The 21,421-nt window shown below is 44.6% G+C and overlaps 2 protein-coding genes and 1 long non-coding RNA gene across 4 annotated transcripts; 2 read left to right on the top strand and 1 right to left on the bottom strand.

Annotated features, from left to right (window-relative positions):
- Positions 1-1,315: 1,315 nt before the first annotated feature.
- slc7a14b (solute carrier family 7 member 14b) lies at positions 1,316-13,184 on the top strand. Of its 2 annotated transcripts, XM_008396911.3 has the most exons (8): positions 1,316-1,397; positions 2,438-2,858; positions 4,029-4,265; positions 4,346-4,563; positions 6,764-6,910; positions 8,097-8,305; positions 8,379-9,154; positions 9,858-13,184. In XM_008396911.3, exons 2-8 carry the CDS (start codon positions 2,558-2,560, stop codon positions 10,211-10,213), a joined length of 2,244 nt encoding a protein of 747 aa, XP_008395133.1. In that variant the 5' UTR covers positions 1,316-1,397; positions 2,438-2,557; the 3' UTR covers positions 10,214-13,184. The 2 variants fall into 2 exon arrangements, with proteins under 2 accessions (XP_008395133.1, XP_081457992.1); XM_081601866.1 differs by lacking the exon at positions 1,316-1,397 and having other exon boundaries at positions 2,303-2,858.
- A 2,188-nt stretch (positions 13,185-15,372) lies between these two features.
- LOC103457006 (claudin-11) lies at positions 15,373-20,751 on the bottom strand. Its single transcript, XM_008396912.3, has 3 exons — positions 20,229-20,751; positions 16,715-16,882; positions 15,373-15,754 (listed from the first exon to the last, which is right to left on the bottom strand). Exons 1-3 carry the CDS (start codon positions 20,452-20,454, stop codon positions 15,495-15,497), a joined length of 654 nt encoding a protein of 217 aa, XP_008395134.1. The 5' UTR covers positions 20,455-20,751; the 3' UTR covers positions 15,373-15,494.
- On the top strand, positions 15,650-17,835 carry LOC108165694 (uncharacterized). The gene is made up of 3 exons (XR_001776018.2): positions 15,650-15,783; positions 16,684-16,988; positions 17,667-17,835. It is a non-coding gene; the product is annotated as an uncharacterized LOC108165694 (long non-coding RNA).
- Positions 20,752-21,421: the final 670 nt, after the last annotated feature.

A 21,421-nucleotide genomic window follows, 5' to 3' on the forward strand; every position in this document is an offset into this window, starting at 1 on the left:
ACGCTAGCACCGAGTACCGAGTATCAGTCCTAGGCAAATTTGAACCCTCTAAACCAGGGGTCCCCAAACTTTTTCCTGTGAGGGCCACACAACTTTTCCATTCTGTGGTGGGGGGCCGGAGTCAGTTTGTAAGAGAAAAAGTGTTACACGTTTATCACCTGCACCGCCGGAAATTGTTGACGGGGGGTTGTGAAGATTGAAACTGTTCAGCAGGGGGGGGCACGTTTCTCGATTAAATTTTACCCAGAAAGCACATGGGCAAAAACTGAACGGTCACTGGGACTGCCGTTCCTGCAGCGCTCTGCTCTGGCGGCACAGCGCTCCTCCTCCTGATGCTCCCCTGCTCGGTGTTAATTAATTATATTTGCATCCAGATTGTTGGGAAACGACCTAAAGTCTTTGACTTCAAGCCGCTCCGGTATCTTTCTGTCTGGTGACCCGTTTCCTCCGTGGGGCTGCAGCCTGCAGGTGAGGCTGTAATCTGACTCTGGGCATCAGATTACCACCAGATTAAAGCAACACACTCCGGCCTGACAGGCTCTGCAGGTTTATGCTGCATTATTTACTGTGAACCGTCAGAAAACACTGAAATATTCTCTGATGAATTTAGTTTCTTTATTTCACTTTTTATTTATTAAATTATATATTTTAAATATTATTATTTTTTAATAATTTCACTTAATTTAATAGAGCTTTTTTTATTATTTACCCTAAAAGTACTAACTTTACTTAACGTATTAAACTGTGTTTTCATTTAGTTTTTTGTTTTACTTGATTTATTTAATATATTTAATTTTGTTTTTTGTTCAGAATGAAGTGAAAAAGTTATAATTTGACTGCAGGTTAGTGCAGTTTTTTCATAAAATGTACTTTTAAAAACTAATTTAAAAGTATAAAACTACAGTGTCCTGTAGTAAAAGGCAGGTTTATTTTGAAATGATTTATATGTTTGATTATTGGTGAGTTTTATATATTTATTGTTATTGATGTTGTTTTGTCTTTGTCAAACTGTTCTTTCTTTTAAGTCAAACTTTTCTCAGGGGAAACAAATAAATCATCTTAAATAAATTGGTTCAATAACATTAACTTGTTTCCATAGCAACTGATTGACCAATAGGGAGACTTATACAGGTGGTCCTTTAACTCGGATTATATCCTTCATATTATTTTATTAACATCAAGACAGAAATTATCCAGAAAGTGTCCATGTTATTGTGCAGATAATGAACTGAAACCGTTTTTCCCGAAGCTTCAGCTGCTGTTAGAAACAAACATCAGGTCAAACATGATGCTGAATATTTCAGCAGCCTGGTCACGTGACGCCGGTCTGCAGGCTTATAGCGGCTCCGCAGCGCCGCGCCTCAAACCGGCTCTGCAGCAGGACGGAGACACGGCCAGTGAGTATTTACCTGTGTGCTCAGGTGTGTTGCTGCAGCTGCTGCTGCAGCTGTTGCTGCAGCTGCTGCTGTTTGTCGCAGGTGTTTCTGTTTTTATCACCTGGACGAATGAAGCTGCACTTTAACAGCAGCAGAAGTTGGTTTGTTGTAGTTTTCCGCTGTGAAAGTCGATCCACGGCGTCATTAAAGTTTCAGAGAGCGAGTCTCGCTCTAGTGGGTCAGAAGAACAGCAGAGCAGGGATCCAACTGGGATCCAACAGGGATCCAACTGGGAACCAACTGGGAACCAACTGGGATCCAACTGGGATCCAACTGGGAACCAACTGGGTTCCAACTGGGAACCAACTGGGAACCAACTGGGAACCAACTGGGATCCAACTGGGAACCAACTGGGAACTAACTGGGATCCAACTGGGAACCAACTCACTGGGACCCAACAAGGACTCAATATTGATTCTGGAAATTCTGAGTATTTTGCTCATTTTAAAGCACAAATGAAGATGGATTTTACTACAATGTGTGTTTATTACACATAAAGCCAAAATGATTTTAATGCAGAAAATCCCCCAGAATTCACCAAATCCTGCAGATCCGCTGAGGATCCCGTCAGTAAATACAAACAAGGTGCATCTTTGATCAATGAGCTAGAAAACAACTGAGGAGGAGGAGAAACAGGAACACCTGGACTTTAACATTTTCTGAAATGACGCAGAAACACACAAGCAATGACCTTTGACCCGTATTGACTAAGATTAATCAGAACAAATAAGTTTCATATTATTGTAAAATAATGAATGAAAATCCAGCAGGTCCACAGGAACCGAGGCGGGATGTTAAATAAAAGGCTGAAAGGGAAAAACAGACTGAGATGAGAGTTGGAAACACTTCCAGGCTTTTGCTGTGCTGAACTGGAACCGGTTCAGGAATGTGGTACCAGTGTTAATGGAAACCAGCAGAACCGCTCCGTTCCAGCAACCTCCATCTGAAATCCATCTGAGCGTTCAGTGAAATTTACCACATGTCATTTTGTGTCTCCATAGCTTTTCTCATCTTCCTGTGGGTTCTGGAAGCCGGTTCTGGTGCGGTCCGGGTGAGACTGGAGCGATGTCAGGCAGGCTGTGAAGCCCGTTAACATCGGCAGGTGATCAGCAGGAGGAGCGATGGCGGCGTGGCTGGGTCGGCTGTCGCCGGGCGAGGCCTGGTTCGCCATGAGCTCCCGCCTGCTGAGGACCAAACCCGTGGGCTCCATGGGCCGCGGCGCCGACGACCTGACCGAGCTGCCGGACGGCTCCGGCGTGGGGCTGGCCAAGGTCCTCACCACCCTGGACCTGGTGTCGCTGGGCGTGGGCAGCTGCGTGGGCACCGGCATGTACGTGGTGGCCGGGCTGGTCGCCAAGGCGATGGCCGGGCCAGGGGTCATCCTGTCCTTCATCATTGCGGCGGTGGCCTCCATACTGTCAGGTAAACGGCCTCAAACATGCTGGAAACTCAGAGATACGTTCAGAAATGAACTTTTACCAACACAAACCAACTGATTATAGAAAAATAATAGAATTGGCAGACAGAGATACTTTATTGATCTGGAGGGGAAATTATGTCTGTAGTTTCCTTTCATATAAACAATAAAATGAAAGTATTTTGTAAGCATTAAATGTATCAGGAAAATTAGAAATCAGAAAAAATAAAACAAATGTACAAATAAAATGAAATAAAGTGCTTTTTTCTTTTTCCTCTGAAAGTTGTTTTTGTGTTTTTAACTGCTAATTTTCTGTTTGTAGCAGCTAACTATGCTAATGCTAACCCCAGCTTTTATGGCAACATAAAACCAGTGCAGTTTGTAACTTTGTTCTTTACGTCCGTCATAGCAATGCTACAATCAGTAATATTTTTGTTAATCTGCTACTCTTCTAGCTTCCTGTTTCAGCTAGCTGTGTTACAGGGCTAATGCTACCTTGTACATAGAAGGTGAAAATTCAGTTATAGTCCATATTATTTTGTTTATGTTTAATGTAAAGATGTTAGAGTTAATATTTGTGTACGATCTCAATAGTTTCCGTTAGTTTATTCTGCTTTTTTCTAGCTTCCTGTAGCAGCTTGTTGTGCTGCAGTAGCGCTTCCACTAGCCTAAAAAACAGAAACGATGAGTTAAAATAAGTTTTTTCCTGTGCTGTTTTTATTTCTGTTGTCGTTTATAACAGGGAAACTTTATCATTTTGTTTTATGAATGAATATATTTGCTGCTGCTTTGGTGAAATGACAGTTGAGACGAAACATGAGAAGTGACACAGGCCTTCTCGCTTTTTAACCAGACATGTTTCCACCGTTTTTTTATCTGATGTTTATCTGAACTTTGTTGTTAAAGTTAACTGTTAAAGTTATCGGCACATTTTTCTCATTCAGTTTTTATTCTTGTTCATATTTTTGGAACTTCTGTCATTAAATTTTTTCATCCTTTTTGGCACCAATTTAAAAATGGTTTTAGTTCAACTTACATTCTTCAAACAGCTACTACCCATTTTCAAATTCTCAACAAAGATATAATTTTTGCCTAATTACCGTCTTTCATTAGTAACTTGGATGGTTTTGTTGGAACTTGAGTTCATTCGTCATGTTTCTGGGTTTTCCCTGAAGGAGTTTGCTACGCAGAGTTCGGGGTCCGGGTCCCTAAAACGACGGGCTCGGCGTACACTTACAGCTACGTGACGGTCGGCGAGTTTGTGGCGTTTTTCATCGGCTGGAATCTGATCCTGGAGTATCTGATCGGCACGGCGGCCGGGGCGTCGGCGCTCAGCAGCATGTTCGACTCGCTGGCCAATCACAGCATCAGTAACTACATGATAACACACCTGGGCACGCTCAGGGGACTCGGTCAGTGACTGCAGCTCAAGGCTGGAGTTTGTTGTTGGATCCCATCCAGACAGTCATTCATTCTCTTCCTGTGTGTTCAGGTAAAGGTGAGGACACGTATCCTGACCTGCTGGCCCTGTTCATCGCCCTGCTGGTCACAGTGATCATCGCCCTCGGCGTGAAAAACTCTGTGGGCTTCAATAACGTCCTAAACGTCGTCAACGTCGTTGTCTGGGCCTTCATGATCATCGCCGGGCTCTTCTTCCTGTCCGCCAGCAACTGGGAGGGCGGCAGGTTCCTGCCGTACGGCTGGTCCGGGGTGAGATGGTCACGGTCACATGGACCCGGTCACATGGATCCGATCACATGGATCCGATCACATGGACCCGGTCACATGGACCCGGTCACATGGATCCGTTCACATGGATCCGATCACATGGATCCGGTCACATGGATCCGGTCACATGGATCCGATCACATGGATCCGGTCACATGGATCCGGTCACATGGACCCGATCACATGGACCCGGTCACATGGATCCGTTCACATGGATCCATTCACATGTATTCTGTCACATGTATCCGTTCACATGGATCCGGTCACATGGATCCGTTCACATGGATCCGTTCACATGGATCCATTCACATGGATCCGGTCACATGTATCCTGTCACATGGATCCGTTCACATGTATCCGTTCACATGGATCCGGTCACATGGATCCGGTCACATGGATCCGTTCACATGGATCCGGTCACATGGATCCGATCACATGGATCCATTCACATGTATCCGGTCACATGGATCCGGTCACATGGATCCGTTCACATGGATCCGTTCACATGGATCCGTTCACATGGATCCGTTCACATGTATCCGGTCACATGGATCCGTTCACATGTATCCGGTCACATGGATCCGTTCATATGGATCCGTTCACATGTATCCGGTCACATGGATCCGTTCACATGTATCCAGTCACATGGATCCGTTCATATGGATCCGGTCACATGGATCCGTTCACATGGATCCATTCACATGTATCCGTTCACATGTATCCGTTCATATGTATCCGGTCACATGGATCCGTTCACATGGATCCATTCACATGTATCCGTTCACATGTATCCGTTCACATGGATCCGTTCACATGGATCCGTTCACATGTATCCGGTCACATGGATCCGTTCACATGGATCCGGTCACATGGATCCGTTCACATGGATCCGTTCACATGGATCCGTTCACATGGATCCGTTCACATGGATCCGTTCACATGTATCCGGTCACATGGATCCGTTCACATGGATCCGGTCACATGGATCCGGTCACATGGATCCGGTCACATGGATCCGTTCATATGGATCCGGTCACATGGATCCGTTCATATGGATCCGGTCACATGTATCCGGTCACATGGATCCGTTCATATGGATCCGTTCACATGTATCCGGTCACATGGATCCGTTCACATGTATCCAGTCACATGGATCCGTTCATATGGATCCGGTCACATGGATCCATTCACATGTATCCGTTCACATGTATCCGGTCACATGGATCCGGTCACATGGATCCGGTCACATGGATCCGTTCACATGGATCCGGTCACATGTATCCGGTCACATGGATCCGGTCACATGGATCCGTTCACATGGATCCGTTCACATGGATCCGGTCACATGTATCCGGTCACATGGATCCGGTCACATGGATCCGATCACATGGATCCGGTCACATGGATCCGGTCACATGGATCCGTTTAAATGGTCGGGATCCAAAATCTGAAATTATTTTAGTTCAACTGAAACAACATTCACACTTTGACAGCTACTTTTAATTTAAAGGACATTTTTATATGTTAAACTCTTGCAGTCTTGAAAGCACAACAGTGAATTTGGACCACAGATGGAAAAAAAGGAGTAAATTTCTGCCAAAAAATGTCAGAAATTTTCTTGGAAAAAAAACAAGAAATTTCTGAATTTGGAAAGTCAAAAATTTAATAGAAAAAAACCCTCAGAATATTTTAGATTGATTTCAGATTTTTTTTTTAAATATTGGAAGTGAAGTAAACAAAAATTTAAAAATTCAGATTGTTTCTAGAAAATACACCACTTTTCTAACGCTGAAATTTCCATGTTCTTTTCTAGAACATTTCTGAAATTAACCTCAAAATTTTTGACTTTTCAAACTTTCAAAATTTCTGGGATTGTCTGGTGGAAAAGTACTAAAAGTTCTGCTCCTTCTCTTTTTATCTCAATAGTCCAAAATGCTTAAACTCACATCTTAATGAGATTTTAACTTGACTGGAAACAATAAAATTTCCCTCCATGCACTTTGTTAATGAGTTTTAATTGTTGCTCACGTTGAAAGCATTTTTCAGTCTTCGCCATCTTTTGTTTGAAAGTGTTTCATTTTTGCTCCTTTGTTTTTCTCTATCAGGTTTTGATGCAACTTTTGCATTTGAACTACAAATTTTCAGCGTTTTTAGCAGTTTTCTGTAATTTTTCCCTGTTCAGGTGATGAAAGGTGCAGCTACGTGTTTCTACGCCTTCATTGGGTTTGACATCATCGCAACGACGGGAGAGGAGGCGAAAAACGCCAACACATCCATCCCCTACGCCATCACCGCCTCGCTGGTCACCTGCCTCACCGCCTACGTCTCGGTCAGTTCACACATGTTCATTAAAAACACGTCGTGTGAAGGAAGGGTCAAAACGCTGCTCAGTGGGGTATTCATTAGGTTTAGGGGCAAATTACTTTCTGCCCTTATAAAATCATTAGGAAACAGATTTTGTGTTGAACTCTTGGTATTGAGTTGTTGGTTTTGGAGGACCTGGTTTGGATCTTACTCTGGACCTTTTTAAATCTTTATGTTGGGTATCTCTGGACTGGATCTTGACTTGATCTGGAACCGTGTATTTCTGATCTTGTCCTGCTGTTGTTGTCATTTTGATCTTGACTTGGTGTGTTAATGTCTTGGTTTTGCCTTGATATTCAAAATCTTAACTGGGTCTGGATGCATTGAATGTTTAGGCTGCGTTCACACTGCAGCCTGAAGTGACTCAATTCAGATTCTTTTGCCAGGGCCGTTCACTCTGCCAGTAAATGCTTCCTGTATGAGTTCTGCAGTGTGAACGGGAAAACAACCTGAAAGTGTCCCGCCTGCGCAGTAGAGGGCGCCATAGCGTCAGCGTTCTCAGCGTTCTGCCAACCGCCATAAAAAGAAGAAGAAGAGTTCAGAGTTTGCGGAAGTAAACATGGAGGCTAACGGTGGAGCTTAGCTTATATATTTGAAGTTGTTGTCCAACCGGAGCAGCAAATTAACAACTTAATCCTCATATAATCCGTCATGGTTGTTGTTTTTCTTCCTGCTCGTATCAGGAGCAGTTTAGTGAGATTTGTTGAGAATCAGTGACGTTCAGTTCGGATGAATGCGGCCTGGACGTTATGGTCGCATTTGAATCGGATACGTATCGGATATGGATCACATTCTAAAAGAATCTAACCTGTTCTGTTCACGCTGCCATGAAAAGATCGGATACAGGTCACATTACGTTAAAACGATCTGAACTGGGTCACTTCAGGCTGCAGTGTGAACGCAGCCTTAGTCTCTGACTGGTCCTCATTTCCTTTTTAAAAAGGTTTTGTTGGCTCTGATGGCCTTTATTTGAAAGTAGTTTGACAGGAAATAGGGGAATGAAAGAGGGGAAGACATCTGGGAAATGTTGCCAGGCCGGGAGTCGAACCTGTGACTACCACGTGACTGAGGCCTCCATACGCGGGTCGTGCTTTTTGCCGCTGCACCACCAGTTTTGACCACTAGCTGTGGTCGTCTTTGTTTCCCTCCAGGTGAGCGTGATCCTCACCCTTATGGTTCCCTATAACCTGATCGATGGATCCGCTCCGCTCATGGAGATGTTTGCTGTTCACGGCTTCATGTGGGGAAAATACACGGTGGCTGTCGGCTCCATAGCTGGACTCACCGTCTCACTGCTGGGCTCCTTGTTCCCGATGCCGAGGGTCATCTACGCCATGGCCCGCGACGGGCTGCTGTTCAGGTGAAGACTCAGCTGAAGCACACCAACGTAACAAAACCAACAAAAGCTCATTTTCTGTTTCGTGTGTCTGAAGGTTCCTGACGCACGTCTCGGCTCTCACACACACCCCAGCGGTGGCGTGTGTGGTGTCGGGAAGCTTCGCCGCCGTTCTGGCTCTCCTGGTGAGCCTCCGCGACCTGATCGAGATGATGTCCATTGGCACTTTGCTGGCTTACACTCTGGTCAGTGTGTGTGTGCTGCTGCTTCGCTACCAGCCCGACAAAGACACGGACACACACCAGTTTATCTCAGAGGAAGACGTGGACAACGTCAAGGACGCTGGGGATGAACCTACCAAAGACGACCACATCATGATGGAGGGCTCCGACCGCGACGGATCCTCCTACCACGCTGGCGGGACTGAAGGCGAGGCAGACGACTCGCATTTCCACACCGGACCTCCCTCTCTGTTGAAAAGACTTCTGGGCGGCCATTACTACACCCTGCGACTCCGGCTGGGAATCCCCGACTCAACGGCACGACCAACCCCCGCCTCCGGCCGGATCGTCACCAGATGCACCCTGTCCCTCTTCTTCATGTCCTTCCTCTTCTGGTCCACCGTCATCTTTGGTGTGGAGCAGGGCTCAGGCGCCGCCGCCGTGTTTTCAGGCCTGATGGCGACGCTGATGCTGGGATCGCTGGCCAGGCTCCTGATGCTCATCATGCAGCAGCCGGAGAGCAAGCAGAGGCTGCCCTACATGGCCCCGTGTGTCCCCTTCGTTCCTGCGGCGGCCATATTGGTTAACAGTTACCTCATGCTGAAACTGTCCTCTCTCACCTGGGCCAGATTCACCATCTGGTGTCTGATAGGTGAGTTCAAACCTTCAGGTTGTAGCATCAAAACCTTCCTACATGTCGGTACACAATGCTGCAAACAAAGAGGAAATAATTAGATTTTACGTCATAAATATTTAGTTACATTCAGGTGTGAAATTCAGTTGAATCTTATTTCCTAATTTTGTGGTCCTTATTGTGTCTTTTCACCTTTTTATGTGAGGTTTAGAATAAGTAGCAATGACATATTTTGGAGCAAACCCAAATGTGGGCGGAGTCAGACACAGTCCAATCAACAGTCCATGTTTATTTCTGTCATGCAGAATTTGATTTGCATGTTTGTCCAAATATGGTGTCTAACAAAATTTTGCATCTAAATGGTTCTTTGAAGTTGGAATATCACACAAATAAATACTTTTAAGACAAATGTGATTTGAAGAATTGTGCAGCTAATTGAAAATGTTTTGCCCACCAGGTGGCAGCACTGGCATTAAATTAACTTGGATAAGATGCGTTCTTTTCAAACTGCATTCAGACATTTTGAATTCAGTTCAAAATGTCCGACTCTGCTCGGTGTTTGGGCCTCAGGTTTCTAACAGCCGCTCTGAATAATGGTGGAGTTTTAGCAGTTTGGGATAAGTGTTATAAAGTGTTAAACATTTTATTATAATATTCTGCATGTTTTTCTAGAAGTTCATTATTCTGTAAAATGTGTCGATGTTGGTAAATCTGCCCCCAGGCCTGCTGATCTACGGCTGCTACGGCGTTTGGCACAGCACCTTGGAGCTGGACGCCCGCGAGCAGCAGGCCCACGCCAGCTCCTACCGTCGCTACGACGACAACCTGGACGACACCTTCTCCCCCGACGACGACCTTTACCCCCAGGAGCAGGACGAGAGGCCCTACCAGGGCTGGTCCGCCCCGGAGGAGAGCCGGCACCGCCACCAGAACCAGGAGGAGGAGCCATATGAGAGCCAGGCAGAGGATGATGGGGAGCAGCAGGGGTACCAGTCTGGAGCCGGAGTCCAGAACCTGACCGGAGGCAGCAGGTCCAGAGGACGGACCAACTTTGGGTTTGATGATGAAGATGACTGAAGATAGGAGGACGGAAACTTTAAAGGGGCAGGATCATGTGTTTTCCAGTTGTTATAAAAATGCTGTATATCAAATATGACTTAAAAGAAATGTAATTAGTAATTTAACTCCTTGAAATTGGGTCTCTGTCTCTTTAAAATCTCCTGCTCTTTCTGAAACTCCGCCTCCAGGAAGTCGTCCCAACATGGCTCCTCTGTCAACCCTTTAACAACGTTTCACCAGCGCAGCGCTGAGCAGCAGCTCCACCTGGTGGTTGCTAATTGCTGCTGGCTAGTCTGAAGGAGCTCAGGGGGAGGAGCTGCGCCTCGAAGGCGGGACTGGGTCCAACCAGGCGTTTTGCAGCTGTTTGGTTGCCATGGAGATTGAAGTATTTCTCAAACATGAAAGAATCAAGAAGATGTTACATGATGCTGCCCCTTTAAAGATGATAAAATCCTTTGCAGATCAAACAGACATTTTAGAGCTTTATTCAAACCAAGGCGGCCATCTTTTGGTTTCCTCCATGTTGACGGACATGACGGGCTCAAACTGAGCCTCTGAGACCACCAACAGTCTGGTTAAAGAAGAACCATCATCGTCTCAGCAGAGACATCCTGACAGCAAACCACTCAGAAACTGAGCCAGACTGCTGACCAAAGTTCTGATGAAAGACTCACATCTGACAGTATTTGTCTTTCTTTGTGTGATTAATCAGTTCAGGTGTGTCCAGCTCTAATTTATTTATCATTTCCCTTACCTAACTGCGTCTCGGTCAGAAGCCGCTCGTGGTTTTGGTTGATGTTTGGTTTATTTACGGTTTTGTTGTTCCTGTTTTTTCCTTTAACCTTCCTCTGCGTTTTGATTGATGGGTTCTGGCTGGTTCTGGTTCTGCTGGAGGTTTCCTGTTGAAAGGTGTTGTTTCCTTCCACTGTCGCCACATGCTGCTCAGGTGTCTGAGCACTGAGGCCTTTCTAACGATTAAATGATCCACTTTGATTGTCTTGCAGAAGTATTGACACACACATTTAAAGTTCACATTTTTGTTCATTATTTTAAGTTGCGCAATTTTATGTTCAGTGGAAACTCAGCTACTGATACCAGTCTATAATTTACTGATAACCGATTGATTGATTATGGATCATCATAAAGACCTGAGCGGTCTGGTTCTGGTCCGGTTCTGGTCTGGATCTGGTCCAGTTCTGGTCTGGTTCTGGTCTGGTTCTGGTCTGGTTCTGGTCCGGTTCTGGTCTGGTTCTGGTCCGGTTCTGGTCCGGTTCTGGTCTGGTTCTGGTCTGGTTCTGGTCTGGTTCTGGTCTGGTTCTGGTCTGGTTCTGGTCTGGTTCTGGTCCAGTTCTGGTCCGGTTCTGGTCTGGTTCTGGTCTGGTTCTGGTCCGGGTTGGTGCTCTTTCAGGATGTTCCGTCTCCTCATCCTCACATCGTCTCTTCCTGCTCTTTGCTGTTAATGTTTAAAACAATAAAGCTCCAGACCCGTGGAGGCTCTCTGACTTCCTGATCAGGTTCAGGTGTCGCCACGGCAACGGCAAACGGGTATCACCACGGCAACAGCCAACCTGCTGATAAAACAGGTTGGTTTCCTCATCCTGCTCTGCAGATTAGGGTGATGGAAAGAGGCCGTCCAGCTGCTCAGAACAGTTTGTTTAGTCTAATATTCCTAAACGGATCAATCAGAAGAGTATAAATAATTTCATTTAAATGTGACAGGAGAACAAGAAACATTTCTTGGTTGAACAAAAACGATTTGAAATATTCAAGTTTATCTCTTTTTTTTTATAACATTTTCAACTTTGTCCAGGATTTCAGCTTAAATTCGAGACTTAAAACTGAATCAGGATTTTTTTTTCACTTTCAGACTTTAAGAAAATAAAACTTCTCATTCTGATATTAAAGTTGGTTTATAACGACGTGAAGATGGAGAAAAAAGTATTAGCTCAATAATTTAAAGACAGAAACCAAATAATTTTACATGTTTATGAACCATATTTGATCCATTTTTGATTTCTTACTCAAAAATAATCCTACTTGAACAATATTAATCTCTATCCTGTAATCACGGGCATAATGGATGCATCAAGGCATCCACCGGTTCTGTTCAGATCAGAACCAGGACAGTTCGGTTGTTTCCTGTTAAAAATAATCTTGGATTATGAAACTTTCTGCAGCTGCACCTCGATATCTTCTGGACCTTTTCCTGCAGCATCCAGTCAGTTCAGAAGGTCAGAGGTTAAATGATGATTCGCCTTAAATCATCATCTTTCATCAGCCTCTCGTTACAATCTGAATTTTCATAAATGTTCTAAGACATTCAAATGTAAATCAAACGCCGTTGCCTTGTTGTTCCCTTAATGACTGAAGATAAACACAAGTTGCCTTTAATACGGTTTAATACGGTTCTCTGTTGACCTTCTCTGATATAACTGTTGTTGTTACCATAGTTACCGTTACCAAAATAAAAACACGGGACATTAACGGCAGTTACACTAAACAAAAGTAGCTGAACCCAGTCGGTCTTTAGGCGAAGTAGAGCGAACAGCATGTTGAGTAGGATGTGGATTATCAGCAGCAACAAAAAGTTACTAAATTCAGGGTTCCGACCTAAAGTTAGCTCAAATGCTAAAGTTAGCTCAAATGCTAAAGTTAGCTCAAATGCTAAAGTTAGCTTAAATGCTGTCAGTTGCACGTGTGATGTCACCAGCATGTTGGTTTATATTGACTTAATCCCTTCATTAGATTTGTGAAAGAAAGAAAACAGGAAGGGCAGCAGCTCAGCCGTCTGCATGTTCAGGACTGTTTGGCAGCTGCAGCTTCTGGATACTTTGGATGTTTTCCTGCTTGAAAACACCTGATTTTAATTATCCACATCATGAAAGTCTCCTGTAGAGACTCGGAAAGTAACTCAGTACTGACGGAGATGCGATCAAACCTTCTGTATTTCATAAAGTTGTTTTTAAGTAATAAAGTTAAATTAATAGCATATTTGGGAGCATCAAAGTTGTTTTCTGTGTAAAAGTTATGAAATACTTAAAGAGAACCAAAAAGAGCTGTTACAGTTAGTTTGACCTTTTTGTTTCACCAGACAAATCAATCACAATAATTTATTATTTACGATGTTAGAATGAAAGAAACAAAGCAAATCATTAATGTTGTGTTTTAATTTCTCAATAATAATTTTATCAAAATTAAAAATAATAAGAAAGTCTCCATATGTATCCAGTTCCTGTTGCTCCATTATCAGACCACAGTCTGGTGGAGGCCACACAAAGTCAGTCCAGGGCCCAGAAATGGCCCCTGGGCCACACGTTGGACACCCCAGATCCAAAGGAAAGGATGTGCTGCTGCAGAAGAATTAACTTTCACATCAACCTGTTGAAATTATTTTTTGCTTTTGTGGGAAAATGAATGTTGTGAAAAATTGTATTTTGACTCAAATAAATCAAACAGAGACTCTATTTTAAGGTAAAATTAAACTTTTATTTCTGAATCATTTCAAGAAAAAGGAATCATACATTTTGGTTAAAGTAAAGTAAATATAAAAAGTGAAAAAACAACAACTGACAAACAGCAATATTTAGCATTAAAATTTACCTAAGCTAACTCATTTATAATGAGAAAAGAGAAAAGTTATTAAAATATAAATGAAAGAAGCTCAAATGTATAACAATATGGCATTGATTTAAAACGATATAAAAAGATCTTCTGAATGTGTTTAACTTGCTGAACTTGTGTAATTTTCCTGACAGGATCATGTCCAGCTGTACCTGCCTTGAAATTGGGCCTCTGTCTCTTTAAGAAGCTCCTGTTCTTTCTGAAACTCCGCCCTAAGGAAGTCATCACAACATGGCTCCTCTATTAACCCTTTATCAACATTTTGTCAGCGTTGCTCTGAGAAGTAGCTCGTACTTCTGATCCACAGTTCAACCAGGTGTTTGCTAATTGCTGCTGGCTAGTCTGAAGGAGCCGAGTTGGGGAGGAGCCATTCCAACCAGGTTGCCATGGAGATCACAGGATTTCTTAAACATGCATGAAGAATAAAAGTAACACTCCAGGTATATTTTTGATGAGGGAATAACATCATAACATGATATGAAGCTCAAAGTGTTGATTTTGCAGGTTACTGGCCCTTTAACTAGAATTATGTTTTTAATTCATTTACAATTTTTTGTTATATTCCCCAAAAGGCTTCTGTGACTTTAAAGCATTAAGTGATAAAATCAGATATCTGAGATGCATTTCAAGCCTTTTGGTTTAATTTCTTATCCAATGAAACTTGAAGTACTTTTCAGTTTTCACTAATCCTTGACTGATGAACAGGCCTCCGGTCACTAGGTGGCAGCAGCGGTCAGATCACTCAACAGCCTGCCGGTTCGAGGAGAGAGGAAGCAGCGGACAGACACGCTGGTGTAAACGGATCTGACGGGACGGAGGAGGAGGATAAACTAACATCCGTGTTTCTGTGTTGTTTTCAGGACGGATCCACAAGGAGAACATGCAGAAAGAACCAGGCCGGGATTTGAACCCAGAACCTTCTTACTGTACCGAAACATTTCAGGTAAATTTCTGATCCAACTTTTTAGACACCACCTCAGTTTTAAACAGAGAAACACATATCAAGAGTAATAAAATAGCTTAAAACTAAAAAAATCGGATGGATACATAAAGCTAGAGATGCACCGATCCAATATCAATATCGGTTTTGGTCCAGATATTGAAAGAAATTCTAGATCGGGTATCAGAAACAATGTGCCTGATTGATAAGTGCAGATCTATTGAGCTTAACTCTATGTTTTGTGGTCGTAACATTTTTAGATTATATTTATAACTATGTTGTATTTAAAGCTGCAGTATGTAACTTTTATTAAAAAATATATGTTTCTACATATTTGTTAAAAACACCGACATCCTCCACCTCCTCCCCGATCTGTTACTGCTGCCTGAAGAAATGCACCAAAAACAACCAATCAGAGCGGGAGGAGGGTCTTAGCGGAGAAACAACTTCCTGTTAAGGTAAACTGTTTATGCTATGCTAACTTGGATTAGCATTCACAACAGGATGAGCAGCACCCAGAGGGTAGTTACACACTGCAGCTTTAACTGAGCTGTACCGGAGCAGGGCTATCAAATACATTTGTAATTCAAAACTTTTGTCTTTGTTTTTAAAAAAGAAATGTTTTAAGTCAATTCTTTGCATTTTCCAGTTCTGATACCAAACCTCAGATATCGGTTTTGTTCGGTGTATCGGTGCATCGCGGGTGAACCGCGTGCAGGACGGGAAGCCGGTCGCCCCTCACACCCGCTCAGTCTTGGCGTGGTTGGCGGAGCTGTCGACCTCCCGGGCGGTTCCGCCCCGTCTGGAGTAGAAGAAGCTGTTCTCCCGGGACGGGTTGGTGATGAGGGCGACCTGGAAGCAGAGGATGACGACGCCGCCCAGCAGGCAGAGCCCGGCTCCCACCCAGCCCACGTACAGAGAGTAGCCGAAGGACATGAGGTGCTCCGCTTTGTTCGCCCCGACCGGGAACCAGACGGTCGCTACGGCACCAAAAACAGCTGCGTGACAAAGAAAGGATGAGGAAAAGGTGATTAGTGTCATATCTGAACTGTCCGTCTCGTCCACCAGGAAGCGGATTCGGTCGGGTCAGGAAGGAGCCGCTTGTTTTTATTTCTCCTCTAAAACGGCTGAAAGTCCTGGAGGAGTAAACATGTCCTCCAGCTGCTCAGGGTTAAACTCGCCTCTCTGAAGCTGTTCCTACAACCAAGAAGCTCAAAAAAGTACAGAAAACTCAAAAGCTACTAAATAAAAAATATATCTTTAAAGCTGCTGCAGAATTAAACGTTTAAAAAATATATTTTTTACATATTTGTTGAAGCTGCCTGTATATTAAAATGATATAAAATGAGACAGATCATCTGTGAAAAAATCAACCTCCTCTGTCTTCTCTCAGTGCTGACCAGAAACAACCAATCATAGTCAGGAGGCGGGTCTTAGTGCTGTCAATCACCCCTCCATGTGGCGCTGCTTATCCCAGCTAAAGCTAGCATAGCCTGTCATGAATGCTAAGGCTAGTTAACATGGCCACCGATGACGGCGGACAAATGGTTTTCCTTTAACAGTGAGTTGTTTCTTTAGCACATTTAGCAGTGCGTACATGAGGTTGACTGACAGCGCTAAGCTCCGCCTCCTGGTTCCGATTGGTTGCTTTTGGTGCATTTCTTCATAAAGTAGCTCAGACAGGAGGTGAGGAGATCGATCTGTTACTACCTGGTGAAGGTTAACAAATATCTAAATCACATATTTTTATAAAAGTTACATTAAATCTCAAAACAAAAAAAAATCAGCATTTTTACATTAAGTTCAGATAAAATAACTTTCAATCCTCCAGGACCACAGCTGTGTGCAGCATGCAGGAAAAATACCGTCTGCTGGAAGCTGGAGCTACTTTTCACTCAGGAGAAAATAAATCTTTTTTTTTTTCCAGGGAAACGATGTGTGTCTGGCGTCTTCCTCACCCATGACGATGAAGAGGACGCCGCCCACCTGGGTGCGGCGCTTCTTAACGGTGGCGGAGTAGTTGCTAGGCAACCGAATGCAGGGCATGGACATGAGGACCAGCAGCAGGGCGGGGACGCCCAGGAGACACGCGGCGATCATCAGAGCCCGGGACACCTGGACGTACGCTGCCAGACACGGAGAAACATCTGGTTATGATGCTGCCAACGCCGCAGCGCTCACATCTGGAGCCGCGGCTGCTGGAATGCAGCGCAGCACTGGGAGCACTGGGAGGTACGTCTCAAACCATCGACATGTTGCTGCTGCACTGACATGTTTTCAGTTCAGCTATTTATTCATGTTAATACCTAGAAGTACACAATGTTTGGAATTAAGACTTAATTTATCCATAAATCTGTGCAAAACTAACAAGCAGCAAAAAGTTCAAATCCAAACTCATCTGCAGGTTTTCAGAGTTTTAATTTTTTTTTTAAGAAAACATAATATCAAATATATCATAAGATTATTTTGCCTTATATATCTGTGCACTTAATATATGTAATAATCACACAGAACATGTAAAAATTCTGCTTCTTGAATAGTTTGGCTGAGACAGTTGGTGAAAGTTTTTCATTAATCAGTGAATTGGATTATAAGTTAGAATGAGCGCGATAATTTCCATTCTGATGATACATAATTTTGTTTACAGAGACATTATTATCCATTTTGTTGATTATAAGTCATTTTTTATTTCTGTTTATTGATTGTTTTTGGTTTTTATTTGGATATTTAAAATATCTTCCAGTTCCAGTGTGAAGATCTATTTACAAAATTAAAGTTTGTCTCTGAGGGGTGAACTTGAATTACATGATCAATATATTACTTGAAAATGGTCTCAAAATAACAATATTATAATTTATTTTGATAATTGCTGGGACAGTTTATTGCCCACTAACATTTGTTATGGTGCAGGTCTGACGCTGTGGGAGGAGCTTCTGCTGATTTTATATCTGGTTTATTTCCAAGACTGAACAATAAAGTTAAAGGAGCAGCAGGAAGCAGCAGCAGGACCAGGTTAAAGGAGCAGCAGGACCAGGTTAAAGGAGCAGCAGGACCAGGTTAAAGCAGCAGCAGGACCAGGTTAAAGCAGCAGCAGGACCAGGTTAAAGGAGCAGCAGGACCAGGTTAAAGGAGCAGCAGGACCAGGTTAAAGGAGCAGCAGGACCAGGTTAAAGGAGCAGCAGGACCAGGTTAAAGGAGCAGCAGGACCAGGTTAAAGGAGCAGCAGGACCAGGTTAAAGGAGCAGCAGGACCAGTTTAAAGGAGCAGCAGGAAGTAGCAGCAGGACCAGGTTAAAGGAGCAGCAGGACCAGGTTAAAGGAGCAGCAGGACCAGGTTAAAGGAGCAGCAGGACCAGGTTAAAGCAGCAGCAGGACCAGGTTAAAGCAGCAGCAGGACCAGGTTAAAGGAGCAGCAGGACCAGGTTAAAGGAGCAGCAGGACCAGGTTAAAGGAGCAGCAGCAGGACCAGGTTAAAGGAGCAGCAGGACCAGGTTAAAGGAGCAGCAGGACCAGTTTAAAGGAGCAGCAGGAAGTAGCAGCAGGACCAGGTTAAAGGAGCAGCAGGACCAGGTTAAAGGAGCAGCAGGACCAGGTTAAAGGAGCAGCAGGACCAGGTTAAAGGAGCAGCAGCAGGACCAGGTTAAAGGAGCAGCAGGACCAGGTTAAAGGAGCAGCAGGACCAGTTTAAAGGAGCAGCAGGAAGTAGCAGCAGGACCAGGTTAAAGGAGCAGCAGGACCAGGTTAAAGGAGCAGCAGGACCAGGTTAAAGGAGCAGCAGGACCAGGTTAAAGCAGCAGCAGGACCAGGTTAAAGCAGCAGCAGGACCAGGTTAAAGCAGCAGCAGCAGGACCAGGTTAAAGCAGCAGCAGGACCAGGTTAAAGGAGCAGCAGGACTAGGTTAAAGGAGCAGCAGCAGGACCAGGTTAAAGCAGCAGCAGGACCAGGTTAAAGGAGCAGCAGGACTAGGTTAAAGGAGCAGCAGCAGGACTAGGTTAAAGCAGCAGCAGCAGGACTAGGTTAAAGGAGCAGCAGGACTAGGTTAAAGCAGCAGCAGCAGGACCAGGTTAAAGCAGCAGCAGGACCAGGTTAAAGGAGCAGCAGGACCAGGTTAAAGGAGCAGCAGGACCAGGTTAAAGGAGCAGCAGGACCAGGTTAAAGGAGCAGCAGGACCAGGTTAAAGCAGCAGCAGGACCAGGTTAAAGGAGCAGCAGGACCAGGTTAAAGGAGCAGCAGCAGGACCAGGTTAAAGGAGCAGCAGGACCAGGTTAAAGCAGCAGCAGGACCAGGTTAAAGGAGCAGCAGGACCAGGTTAAAGGAGCAGCAGCAGGACCAGGTTAAAGGAGCAGCAGGACCAGGTTAAAGCAGCAGCAGGACCAGGTTAAAGGAGCAGCAGGACCAGGTTAAAGGAGCAGCAGGACCAGGTTAAAGGAGCAGCAGGACCAGGTTAAAGGAGCAGCAGGACCAGGTTAAAGCAGCAGCAGGACCAGGTTAAAGGAGCAGCAGGACCAGGTTAAAGGAGCAGCAGGACCAGGTTAAAGGAGCAGCAGGACCAGGTTAAAGGAGCAGCAGGACCAGGTTAAAGCAGCAGCAGGACCAGGTTAAAGCAGCAGCAGGACCAGGTTAAAGCAGCAGCAGGACCAGGTTAAAGGAGCAGCAGGACCAGGTTAAAGGAGCAGCAGCAGGACCAGGTTAAAGGAGCAGCAGGACCAGGTTAAAGCAGCAGCAGGACCAGGTTAAAGGAGCAGCAGGACCAGGTTAAAGGAGCAGCAGGACCAGGTTAAAGGAGCAGCAGGACCAGGTTAAAGGAGCAGCAGGACCAGGTTAAAGCAGCAGCAGGACCAGGTTAAAGGAGCAGCAGGACCAGGTTAAAGGAGCAGCAGGACCAGGTTAAAGGAGCAGCAGGACCAGGTTAAAGCAGCAGCAGGACCAGGTTAAAGCAGCAGCAGGACCAGGTTAAAGCAGCAGCAGGACCAGGTTAAAGGAGCAGCAGGACCAGGTTAAAGGAGCAGCAGCAGGACCAGGTTAAAGGAGCAGCAGGACCAGGTTAAAGCAGCAGCAGGACCAGGTTAAAGGAGCAGCAGGACCAGGTTAAAGGAGCAGCAGGACCAGGTTAAAGGAGCAGCAGGACCAGGTTAAAGGAGCAGCAGGACCAGGTTAAAGCAGCAGCAGGACCAGGTTAAAGGAGCAGCAGGACCAGGTTAAAGGAGCAGCAGGACCAGGTTAAAGGAGCAGCAGGACCAGGTTAAAGGAGCAGCAGGACCAGGTTAAAGCAGCAGCAGGACCAGGTTAAAGGAGCAGCAGGACCAGGTTAAAGGAGCAGCAGGACCAGGTTAAAGCAGCAGCAGGACCAGGTTAAAGGAGCAGCAGGACCAGGTTAAAGGAGCAGCAGGACCAGGTTAAAGCAGCAGCAGGACCAGGTTAAAGGAGCAGCAGGAAGCAGCAGCAGGACCAGGTTAAAGGAGCAGCGTCTTACCGGGCAGGGAGAACATCTGGTCCAGAGACACGCAGTGGTAGAGCGACGGAGACACCACGCACTCGGCCCACAGGCCACGTGACCCCAGCTCGTCCATGCGCAGGCAGGTGGCGACCGAGTAGTCGCACGTCCGGACCCAGTCGTTGGTTGCCGTGGCGAAGATGAGCCCGACCCAACCCGCGCAGCTCCCCCCGACGCCAACCAGCTGCCTGCAGACGTGCGTCATGGAGATCCGCCGTGCGTCTTTACACGTTCCAAAAAACACGACTTTTATCTTCTTGAGGGCTTTTAGCCGTTGGTTATTTCCTTTCCTGTCTCCAGGAAATAAAAACTTATCCCAAAGTTCTTTAACTGGGTAAATAAAGCACAAATTTTCAGCAGGTTCTTCTTCGTAATTCAGAAAGGAAAAAAAAAATCCCTGAAAGACGCTTTTCCCCACTAAAATGTTTGAAAAAGTGAAATAAGATGAGGAGCTGCTGCACCGCGTCCCGTTGTTGTGCGTTATCCACAAGGAAAGAAAATCATAAGATTTATCTCAGGGTGTGGCGAACCTGCCCCCCTCCCAACGCCAACCAGGGAAAATCCAGATCCAAACCTGAACCAGATGGAGAGCAGAGGAGCAGCAGGGCTGAGCCGAGACATCTGGAGGGCAAAGGTCAGGATCTGCATCTTCAGGAAGGAACTCTGAGACATGAATCCGGATCGGTTTCCTTCAGATGCAGCAGCTTTAAACCACAGAGTGTCGGGAACGTCATGGACAGGAAAACAGGAATAAATGTCTGTCAAGAACTTTGTGATTAATTAATTAAGTTTTTTTACATTTCTGAGCTCCAAAAGTCGTGGATGTTTATTAATCAGTTCATCCTACAAAAAATGTTAAGATGACATTTTAATGTTATATCACCAGTAAAATAACATCTAAACTGTTCAAACATAAAGATGAATAACAATTTTAAAATATAATCATGTAATATTTTATAATAAATGTAAAGTGAGAATGATAAAAATCTGACATTAAGTCAGATAATTTAGCAAATAAAAAAATAAGAAAATAAAAACTTATTTCAAAAATACAAAAATCTTTATTTTTCTGTTGTTAATGATTAAGATATATGATGAATATAAATATTCTTTTGTACTACATTTTCATTTTAAGCAGTTTTATATGTAAAATGTAAAATTATTTCCATTGT

This window comes from Poecilia reticulata, chromosome 20, assembly GCF_904066995.2.
Source record: "Poecilia reticulata chromosome 20, P_reticulata-male-v2, whole genome shotgun sequence".
NCBI classification, from domain to species: domain Eukaryota; kingdom Metazoa; phylum Chordata; class Actinopteri; order Cyprinodontiformes; family Poeciliidae; genus Poecilia; species Poecilia reticulata.